Source organism: Equus quagga, chromosome 1 (assembly GCF_021613505.1).
Source record: "Equus quagga isolate Etosha38 chromosome 1, UCLA_HA_Equagga_1.0, whole genome shotgun sequence".
Taxonomy (NCBI): Eukaryota; Metazoa; Chordata; class Mammalia; order Perissodactyla; family Equidae; genus Equus; species Equus quagga.
The window spans coordinates 103,555,286-103,566,560 of NC_060267.1; the positions used below are offsets into that span (position 1 = coordinate 103,555,286).

Consider the following 11,275-nt stretch of genomic DNA (forward strand, 5'->3'; position numbering starts at 1 on the left):
ATCTTGTCTTCCATCGAGTTGCTCCAACACTCTCTACCGAAAATCAACCGGAGTGCTTCTGAGCCATCCCTGCATCGGGCGGCCCACACCGAGGACATCAATGCCTGCACGTTGACCACGTCCCCTAGACTGCCTGTCTTCTAGCTGACTTCGCACCTGCACTCAGGCCACCAGGGGAGGAAGGGAAGTCAGCAGGCACCACATTTCTGCTCCCTTTCTATGGGGACAGAGCTTGTTTTAGAGAAGCTGCTGCTAAGGACCTTCTAGACTACTCACAGGGCCTTAACTTCATGTTGCCTTCTTTTCTACCCTTTCTGGCCCTGGGAGAAGGAAGCCATTCGCAATGCTGGTCTGTCCTGCTCCCTCCCTGCATCCCCCACGCTCAAGAGCTGAGCCTTCTCCAGATGCACCAGTGGCTGCTGAAGGCAATACATGATCTGGGGCCCCAGCTATTGGTTAAATGAGTATTTTTAGGGCAAGAAAAAGCACTCGGAGGGGAAATGAAGGTAGGCAAACCAGCCCTGACGTGGGGACATGTGGATTTAGGAAATCAGCTCCTACGACGAATGCTTATCACAGGAAGGACTTTTCTTCAGAGATAGTGGTGTGGCGCCAAACAGGTAGTTTTGCACATAATGCACCAAACAGCCCAGGACTGTCGAGACCGTGGCCGCCTGAAGGAGCCTGCTTTGGTACTATGGAACTTGACTTTGGGGACACTTCCTTTTCTTGGAGGTCTCCAGTGCATTGAGATGGTTTTCCAGAAGAGGCACTCGGCCTGCCCCTCCCAGTCTCCGCCCTCTCAGGGAGCAGTCTTCCATCATGCTGAATTTATTAGTCTTCCAGGAGCTGCCCCTATGGGGTGGGGCCGCCAGGCCAGCCTTGTCTTTCTACAGTCGCATCATGTGTATACAAGAAAGCCAGGAATACAGGTTTTCTTGATGATTTGGGGTTTAATTTTGTTTTTATTGCGCCTGACAACAATACAGTTATCCAATGGTTCCTCAATTATGTTATTTTAATAAAATAAATTAAATGTAGGTTTAATGGCTGTTTCCTCCTTTTAAAGTAATACTGAGCTCACACTTGCACTCTGCATTTGTTCATCCCTTTTGGAGCAGAACTCAAGCAGCAGGAAATGGGCCCAGAGCCTCCCCTGGGAATGAATTTAATTCAGCTTTTGTCTATGCTCGCTGTCACCCTTCACCAAAGAGTTAACTATAAAAATTACACAAAAAGCACTCTAAACTCAGTAAGAGTAGACCTTTTTCTACCCACATTTTTAATGCATTTTATAAAATATTTGGTATCTATAGCTGTTTATAAAAATAGGTAATTCAGGCTTGGAGTGAGTTTGTTCTGATTCACAAAGTTATGCTCCTTCATTTACAATCACAACTGGTGACAGAATACTTGTGCTGACTTCTCTTCAAGACCGCTGCTGGGTCAGAACCAGAAACTTTCTTGGGTGCTGTTAATTTTTTACAAAATTTCGACTGAAAGCTAGGCTTTACTGATGAGACTAGATGGCTTGGTGGGAGGCCACGTGTAACAGCACGTGTGCACTGAGCTGGCAGTATGATTACCCCTGGGGCGCGAGCCCACACCTGAGCGCTGGGGACATAATTCCCTGGAGGCATGTGGTCTAGGCTTCCTCCAGTCAAGGCCCCAACACAGCAGAAATGCAGGCAGTACCTCTGTTCTGCCACCCCTACCTTCTGCTACTTCAAGAGCCCCCCCCCCCCCCCCCCCCTTCCTTACAGGGAAAAAGGTTTATACTTTGTTTCCTGAACACATGGCAACAAGACTCCTGCTCTGATTTGGGACACTGAAGAGCCCTAAATAAAGTTTTATGCTAAGGTGTGCAGTGCCCACTTTGTTTCTTGAAAAGCTTTGTATAAATCAAGTTTTTGCCCACACCCTATTTAAGTACACTAGGGAAATGCACTACAGAGGAGTCCTTTATAGGGCTGAAGAATCCTTTGGTAAGAAAAATGCATCTGCTGCTTTAAGGGCAGCTGCAAGTTGATTGTTTCTAGGGAGCTAAAGCTCAGGAGGACAGGAGCCAGGTGTGTCTTACAAGCAATCAATCAAAACTCAGGCTGGCTGGTTAGCTGGTCCCCCCGAGGAGCTTGAGGTGCAACTAAGTTATTATCTATAAAGGTAGTGATTCCATATACTCGTTAGGTTATTTTATATCCTTCACTCTTCCCACAGCTGTAAGAATGGAGAGTGGATGAGACGCAGGTTAAGTACAACCCCACTCAAATCCCAGTGACACAGCACCTTGGGCTACAGTAAAGGAAGCTCTTCACACCCTAAACTTAGGGAGGGCTTGGCCGGCAGAGCCGAAGACACGAGGGCCACCATCTGCTCCTCAGGGTTCTGATGACTCCACTCCAGACAGGTGCATGAAGAGGTCCCCAAGCTCTGTCACGTCGACATCTTCAGTGTTGGGGACATGCTGGCTTTCTCGGTTCTCAATGAAATCCCAGAGCCGCACTGAATTAAAGAACTGCAAAAAGAGCAGACATGCCTGGTTAGTGCTAAAGGCAACATGACGGCTAGGTAGCTTATTTTTATTTTGCTTACCCATTCGCTGCTGCCAAAGCTATGAGCAGTGCCCGCAGGTAAGCCTCTGATTAGAGATGGCCAAGTCCTTACCCTCACAGTGCCTTCGGAGCTGAGCTGTTTGCGAGGTTTCTCTGGCTCTGCTAGCCGCCCATCAGGGTAGGCGTGGCGGTAGAGGCATCTGCTTCCAAATGGGCAGGTCCCCTTGCCCTGCTCAAAGTATTTACAAGCCTTTTTTCTGAAAAGCAGAAAAAAATCAAGGATGGTGGGAGAATCTGGGGTCCAGATGAATCACTGCCTTCCTCCATCGCTGCCAGAGCTGGGACAGCGTCACGTTACAGGTGGGGCACTGAGGCTCAGAGAGGTTAGGATGCTGATTTCCAAGCTGGATGATACTCCCACTCTGACAAACGGCCTCACACAGCATTGAACGTGTGGGGATTCTGCTGTGTTTCGAGCCTGCAGTGCTCCCAAGGCCTTCGGGGGAATGTGGGCCTGACTGCTCCTCTGGGCCAGCTGTCTGGGTTCCTTGCCTCAGCTCAAAGTCCCAACAGGAGCTCCACCCAGGAAAATTTCCCTTCCTCCACGCCAGCAATGATGTCAAGGTGACCACGGGAAGCCTTGACTTAGGAGTCACAGGGAAAGCAGTGAATTTTAGCAGCTGCCTAAAGTTACAAGTCTCATTCCAATTTTCCTTGGTCCCCACCCTCCAGAGCAGAGCTTCTTAACTCTATATGCTATGGACTCCTTCTCAGAACAGTATTGTCAAATGCATAAAATAAAACACATAGATCTAAAACTAGTGAGCAAAAAGTTAAATTTTTTCCCCTTCGAATTCTACCCACAGATCCTTAAGAAGGCCTGCTCCTAAGGAAACTCATAATCAAATAGAAAATTCCCATTCCTTTCTTGCTCACATAGAATTTGGCTTATGCATTCATAAATGATCCCAAGTTGAAGAGGAAGAGACGCCCAAGAACCCAGAGGGCCGTCTGCGAGTACTGAGGAAGGGGAAGTTGCAGAAGACAAGGGGGATGGCAGAGACCCTGTGGTGAAGGTCTCTGAGAGAGAGCTTGTCGTTAGTGCCATCCAGTCGATTCCGACTCCGAGTGACCCTGTGGATAGCAGTGGAACCCTGCCTGGTCTTTTTTGTGCCATCCTCTCACCTTCCCGCGCTCTATCAGACAATGCTCCGCTGCTATTCACAGGGTTTTCATGGCCAGCTTTTTCTGAAGTGGGTGGCCAGGTCCTTCTTCCTAGTCTGCCTTAGTCTGGAAGCTCCAGTGAAACCTGTCCACCATGGGTGACCCTGCTATTTGAAATACCAGTGGCACAGCTTTCAGCATCACAGCAACATGCAGCCACCTCAGTATGACAACCGACAGATGGGTGGTATGGTTCCCTGACCGGGAAACGAACCCAGGCCTCAGCAGTAAGAGCATCAAATCTTAACCACTAGACCACCGGGGCTGGCTGAGACAGACCCTGGAGCGGCGCAAAGAAAAGCTCCCTGACAGCTGTCCACAGAGGGAAGGAGCCTCCCTGCTTGCCTGGGTGCCTACTCTCCCAGGTCTGACTCAAGCACAGGCAACTGAAGAGTGGACCCGAGCAGAGGTGTGTGGACCAGATACCTTCCAAGGCCCCCGTGCCCCTGAGGTGGTGAACAGATTGTCAAATGATCACTCAAGCGGTGAGTTCCTACCAGTCTGCTGGACACTGGCTTTAATAAACTCATCAGGTTCAAAAACTTATCCTCTAGTCCCTACTCTCAAAATAATGTTCTTTTTCTCCCCCCAGGCTTATCTGGTCACCAAGAACAAAGTCTCCCTCAACCCCTTATTTGTTCTCAGCTCTCACATCCAATTGTCACTTCTGCTTACACAGCACCTCCCAAATCGACCTCTTAGTTCCCACATTGTCGAAGCCGTTAGGGGCACCATCCTCTGCTGTCTGCCTGCCACAGTTGTTTCTTAAGTGGCCTCCCTTCCACCAGGTTCTAACCTCTTCCCACGACCACAGAGGAGCTTCCCTAAACAGTGTGTCACTTGTTACCCTGTTCTTAAAGACCACCGTCAGGCTGGGGACTCAAGACTCCCTTAGACTTGACTCCAGTCTGTCTTTGTCCCTGTAGCTCCCACCATATCCTTCTATATACCACTTTCAACCCGAAGGACCACTCCCACTGCTCCCCAAACACAAAATTTGAACCATTCTGCACCCATGTCATTCCATAGGCTATTCATGCTTCATGACTCAGGGTCCCCATACTGCTTTTCCTGACACTTCCCAGCGGATCTGAGTGCTCTCTTTGTTGTGCGATCTGGCTTGGTTTTCTCATGAAGAATTTATCACCAGAAAACCTGTACCATAATTGTCTTTTTGCAATTTCCCATGAAATTATCTTACTAATCTCTCTTCTATATTGCCTGTTGGTGCTTAGCTTGAAGGTGCCTGGCCCGTAGTGGGTGCTGAGTAAATGTCTGTGGAATGCATAAAAACACCACCAGTGGAAACCAAGGCCAGAAAGACCCAAAAGCAATGACCTGAGAATTTTCGGACAACTCCAGCAGACCTGCCGTCTACAGGCTGCACCCCTCTCCCTTGTCACTCCTGCCCTCTGGTGGACATACAATAACACCACATGAGGAAAAAAATGGTAAAGCAGGAAAACATCAAGCCTTCAGTAATTGATATGCAACTTAAAGGAACCATTTAAAAAGGTAACATATAGTTCTACTTTTAGTATGGTCAAGTAATTTTACAGGACCCAACCTCCCTGCAGATAACTAGAAATACAAATATTTTTAAAAGACTGGAAGGCACTGAAGAATGAACAAAAGCAGGATTCTTTGAGATTAGACACTTGGGAAGAGTGGAATGGCAAGAGGTGAGTTATCTTTTTTTAGAAAAAATAGGTTTTAGCCTTGAGCAGACCCAAGGCAGGTGTCTATGTAGGGTGGCTAAAACTCCAGCGGAAAATCCAGTCTTTCTGGCCTAAAGAATGAAGAGACAGACTTGGAGGAAATCAGCCATTAGAAAGTGAGGAAGCGATCCCACAAAGCTGAGAGGGAGCACTCTAAATACCAGGTATTAACTCCACCCACACCTCTGACCAACCTCTGACCCACAAAGGGCTCAAGGCAACTCAGCTAGGTATAAAAGAATCGAACTAAGATTTGAACTGCTGCCCAAGAGTGTGAATCTAAACAATTTACCTGCCTATTCCAACAAAAACATCAATGCTTTATAGATGAATCTAACAGAATCCAGAATCCTCTAGAAGGTAACATTTACGATGTCTAGGTTACAATCCAAAATGACTCAACATATGAAGAAATCAGGAAAACGTGACCATTCTTGAGAGAAAAGACAATCAACAAAGACCAACTTCAAGATGACAAAGATTTCAAAGCAGCTGCTATAAATGTGTTCACGATGAACAAAGAGGGAAAAAGATTGAAGAAAATGAACAGCCCAAGACCTGTGGGACAATATAAAAAAATCTATCCCCTGTAATTAGAGTCCCAGGAGAAGAAGAAACTGGGTATAAAAAATATTTGATGAAACAATGGCCAAAATTTTCCTAAATTTGGTGAATGACATAAACTTACAGATTCAGAGAAAACCAAGCAGTAAAATATGAAAAATGATGTATTTCAATTTAAATTATTACTGACTTCTTATTAGAAACTACAGAGGCCAGATTATACTGGAACAACATTTGCAAAATTCCAAAAGAAAAGCTGCAGGATACAAAATCAATATAGAAAAATCAGTCACCTTTCTATGTACTAACAACAAACTAACAGAAAGAGAAATTAAGAAAACAATCTCATTTACAAATACATGAAAAAGAACAAAATCCCTAGGAATAAATTTAACCGAGGAGGTGAAAGACCTATACACTGGAAACTATAAGACATTGTTGAGAGAGGCTGCAGAAGACACAAATAAGTGAAAAGATATTTTTATGCTCATGATTGGAAGAATTAATATTGTTAAAATGTCAATACCACCCAAAGCAATCTACAGACTCAATGCAATCTCTATCAAAATTCCAATGGCATTTTTCACAGAAATAGAGAAAACAACCCTAAAATTTGTATGAAACCACAAAAGACCCTGAATAGCCAAAGCAATCATGAAAAAGAAGAACAATGCTGGAGGCATCACACTCTCTGATTTCAAACTATATTACAAGGCTATAGTAATCAAAACAGCATGGTGCTGGCATAATAACAAATGCGTGGATCAATGGAACAGAGAGCCCAGAAACAAACAAAACCATGCATGTATGGTCAATTAATTTATGACAAAAAAGCCAAGAATATACAATGGGGAAAGGATAGTCTCTTTAACAAATGGTGTTGGGAAAACTGGACCCCTATCTTACACCATACACAAAAATCAACTCAAAATGGATTAAAGACTTGAATGTGAGACCTAAAGCATAAAACTCCTAGAAGAAAACACAGGCGATAAGCTCCTTCATATGGGTCTTGGCAATGATTTTTTTGGATTTGACACCAAAAGTAAAAAAAAACAAGTGGGACTACATCAAACTAAAAAGTTTCTGCACAGCAAAAGAAACCATCAACAAAATGAAAAGGCAACCTTTCGAATGGGAGAAAATATCTTCAAATCCCTCATAAGGGGGGGGGGGGTCAATATCCAAAATATATAAAGAACTCAAACAACTCAATAGTAAAAAACATATAATACGATTTAAAAATGGGCACAGGATCTCAACAGACATTTTTCCAAAGAAGACATACAAATGGCCAACAGGTACATGAAAAGGTGCTCAACATGACTAATCATCATGGAAATGCAAGTCAAAATCACAGTGAGATAGCACCTCACACCTGTTGGAAGAGACATCTGCACCCCCATGTTCAAAGCAGCATTATTCACAATAGCCAAGATATGGAAACAACCTACATAACTGTCAGCAGCTGAATGGATAAAGAGGATGTGGCCTATATACACAATGGACTATTATTCAGCCATGAGAAAGAATAAAATCCAGCTATTTGTGACAACATGGATAAACCTTGAGGACATTATGCTAAGCGAGATAAGCCAGACAGAGAAGACAAACACTGCATGGTACCACTTATATGTGGAATCCAAAAAAAAGTCAAACTCATAAAAATAGAGAGTAGAAAGGTGGCTGCCAGGGGCTAGAGTGGGGGAAATAGGGAGAGGTGGTAAAAGATGAATAAGGATCTACCATAAGACACGGTGACTACATGTGATACACTTGTATTGTATTATCGAAATCTGCTAAGAGAGCAGAACTGAAATGTTATCATAAAAAAAGATAAATATGTGAGGTGATGCATGTGTTAATGAACTAGCTGGGGGAATCCTTTCACAATGTACATGTGTATCAAATCACCATGATGTATACTTTACATATCTTAAAATTTAATTTGTCGACTATAACTCAGTAAAGCTGAAATTTAAGAAAATTTCTATTATGACCTTGTGGGGTTCTAATGTATATAAATAGAATGCATATGCTTTATATCTGTAATGCAAAAGATGGTAATGAGGAAGTAATGCATATTACATAAGGCTGCAGGCATATCAATTCTGACAGTAAAAAATAAGAGTACATTGTAATCCCAAGAAAAACTATTTTAAAAAAAACAGAGAAGAGGCCGACCCAGTGGCATAGTGGTTGAGTTCATGCTCTCTGCTTTGGCAGCCTGGGGTTCACAGGTTCAGATCCCCGGCATGGACCTAGCACCGTTTGTCAAGCTGCTCTGTGGTGGCACCCCACATAAAACAGCAAGATTGGCACAGACGTTAGCTCAGCAACGATCTCCCTTACAAAAAAACAAAAAACAGGTAAGCTAAAAAGCTTTAAGTTAAAATGGAATTCTAAAAAGTATTCAAAATAGCCAATAGCTGGAAACAGCACAGGTATCCATCAACAGAAGAACAGATCAACTGTGGTAAACAGGCAGCCCTTGCTTTGCACGATTCTAATCTGCATAAATTTCAGTTACCGGTCTGAATGTTTGTATCCCCCTAAAATTCATATGGTGAAATCCTAGTGCCCAATGTGATGGAAGTAGGAGGTGGGGCCTTTGGGGTGATTAAGTCATGAGAGTGGAACCCTCATGAATGGGACTAGTGTTCTTATGAACAAAGACCCGAGAGCTCACTTGCACCTTCCACCTTCCGTGTGAGGACGCAGTGAGAAGGCTATGAACCAGGCTACGACCCAGGAAGTGGGCCCTCGCCAGAACCTGACCGTGCTGACACCTTGATCTTGGACTTCCCAAGCTTCAGAAATGTGAAAAATCCATTTCTGTTGTTTATAAGCCACCCAGTCTGTGGCACTGTTACAGCAGCCAGAATGGACTGAGACACCAGGTACAGGGAGTTGAATAGTGACCCCCAAAAGACAGGTCCAAATCCTAAGCCCTGGGACCTGCGAATGTACCTTTATTTGGAAAAAAGGTCTGCTGATGTAGTTAAGGATCTAGAGATAAGACTAATCCAGATGGGATCATCCTGGATTAATGGGGGAGTCGTAAAACTAATGTCACCTGTCTTACAAAATGCAAAAGAGGGAGAAAGACCCAGGGGAGAAGACAAAGGCAGAAATTAGAATTCTGCTGCCACCAGCCAAGGCACCCCAAGAATCCCCGGTAGCCTCCAGAAGCCAGGAGAGACACAGGACAGATTCTTCCTCAGAGCCTCCAGGAGGAACCAACCCTGCCCATACCTTGATTTTAGATTTCCAGCCTCCAGAACTGAGAGAGAATAAAATTCTGCTGTTTCAAATCACCCAGTTCGTGGTAATCTGTTACAGGAGCCTTAGGAAACTAACCACCCATGGTTTAGTTAAATAACGCTTGTCCTCCAACACCACGGTTCAAATTTCAGTGACCACAGAACGTTAACTGTGAGTAACTGCATAAAGTACAAACTTGGCTGTCAGCTCTTCAGTCCAATCGCTACATAAATAACAAGCACGCACCATGGTCAGCACCCAGTCACGTAACTTGCTTCCAAATTCCGTCGGAGACCGGTCACCGTACCTCTGTCACTCAGTTTACAGACAGAAGCAAAATGTGTAGCTGTGTTGCCTCCTTGTTTCCCAGTGATAAACCCTCAAGACATTTTACAAAAACAGATAGTTGAGAGAGGAAAGTGGCCAACAAAGATGGAAGTGCAGCAAAGAAATCAAAAGTGGTAAGACTTTTAGAAGTGAAATTTGAATCCTCAGCGCCTCCTCCCTCACACCTGTCCCATATCCAATGCATCAGCAGATCAATCAGCAATTCTTCTAAGCAGATCCAGAATCCGACCACTTCTTACCGCCTCCTCTACTTTGGTCCATGCCACTGTCGTATCTTGCCTGCATTATTGCAATAGCCTAACTGGCCTCCTCTTTCAATATATTCTCAATGGCTCAGCCACAGTGATCCTTTCAGAATATCAATCAGATCATGTCACTCCTCTGATCAAAACCCTATGACGGCTGCCCATCTCATCCAGAATAAAAAGCCTAATCCAACCAACGACCTGCAAAGCCCTATCCAATTTGCGGCCCCGCCACCGCCCTGGTCTCCTGTATCCTCCCCAACTTGCTCCTCTCATCCAGCTACTCCTTGCTGTTCTTCAAACAAGGCAGACATGCTCCAGCCTCAGAGTCTGCAGTGACTATTTCTTCCATCCCGAATGCTCTTCTCATTCACATCAAGATGGCTCGCTGCCTCACCTCCTCTAGGTCTTGGCTCAGACGTCGCCTCACAGAGCCATTCTTTGGTCTCCCGCACTAAAAGTGCACCCCCCACTTCCTGTCTCCCATTCCCAGGCTTGCTTCACTCCTTAGCGCTGATCACCATCTAATACATATTTTCCTACTTATCTTGTTTCTTATTATTCTAATTTATTTTCCTTCACTAGAAGGTGAGCTGTGTGAGGGCTGAGATTTTTGTTTGATTTGTTTAGCGCTGTATCCCCAGCAACTAGAAAAGACCTATCATATAGATCTTCAATCAATACTTGTTGAATGAATGGATAATCCCAGATGACAAGTTGACCGTAGCACCTGAAACAGATTTCTAGGGGATACTGCTCAGTTTAAAAACTAAAGAAGTCCACCCACCACGGCCTTGCTCACCTCTGTATATCCAAAGAGTGCATGGTGCCTGAGAGAAGGAGGAGACCCTGAATGGCCTCAGGCCCCCACGACCACATTCTTGAGAGGGAAGGGGGAAGCGGCAATGGTAATGGCATGAGAAAGGCAGGCACCAGGATCACACCTGAACTCAAAGCACTTACCCCATTCCCTGTTTGAAAGCTTCAATCAACTCGTTCTTTTTATTCTGATCTTCCACCCAATACACACTTGGAATTACAAACTCTGATATCACACGGCACTCTGGACAAGATCTGAAATAAGAATCAGGTTAGTAAGGGAGAGAGTAAGTTACAAATCCTGTCTACATTCCATAACTAACCCTTTGCTCCAACGTATGACCACTCCAGGTATTTCCTATCCAAAAATTGCAAAAGGTACAATCACAATCATCTAAGAACCTTGTTTACTATTAAAAATGCATTCTTCTCGGGGCTGGCCCCGTGGCCGAGTGGTTAAGTTCACATGCTCCGCTGAAGGCGGCCCAGTGTTTCGTTGGTTCGAATCCTGGGCGTGGACATGGCACTGCTCATCAAAAGC

At 44.7% G+C, this 11,275-nt stretch overlaps 2 protein-coding genes across 5 annotated transcripts in view; one reads left to right on the forward strand and one right to left on the reverse strand.

Moving 5' to 3' along the window:
• RAF1 (Raf-1 proto-oncogene, serine/threonine kinase) overlaps positions 1-1,040 on the forward strand; it is a 66,773-nt gene extending 65,733 nt beyond the window's left edge. For all 4 annotated transcript variants that reach the window (XM_046642778.1, XM_046642803.1, XM_046642794.1 and 1 more), the window contains one exon: positions 1-1,040. In XM_046642778.1, the coding sequence (XP_046498734.1) occupies positions 1-144 (144 nt within the window). In that variant the 3' untranslated portion in view covers positions 145-1,040.
• Positions 946-11,275, reverse strand: part of MKRN2 (makorin ring finger protein 2) — a 27,360-nt gene continuing 17,030 nt past the window's right edge. Inside the window, exons 6-8 of the mRNA XM_046642812.1 lie at positions 10,879-10,989; positions 2,665-2,809; positions 946-2,515 (exon numbers count right to left, since the gene is read on the reverse strand). Coding sequence (XP_046498768.1) covers positions 2,378-2,515; positions 2,665-2,809; positions 10,879-10,989 — 394 coding nt within the window. The 3' untranslated portion in view covers positions 946-2,377. The remainder of the gene's footprint in view (positions 2,516-2,664; positions 2,810-10,878; positions 10,990-11,275) is intronic.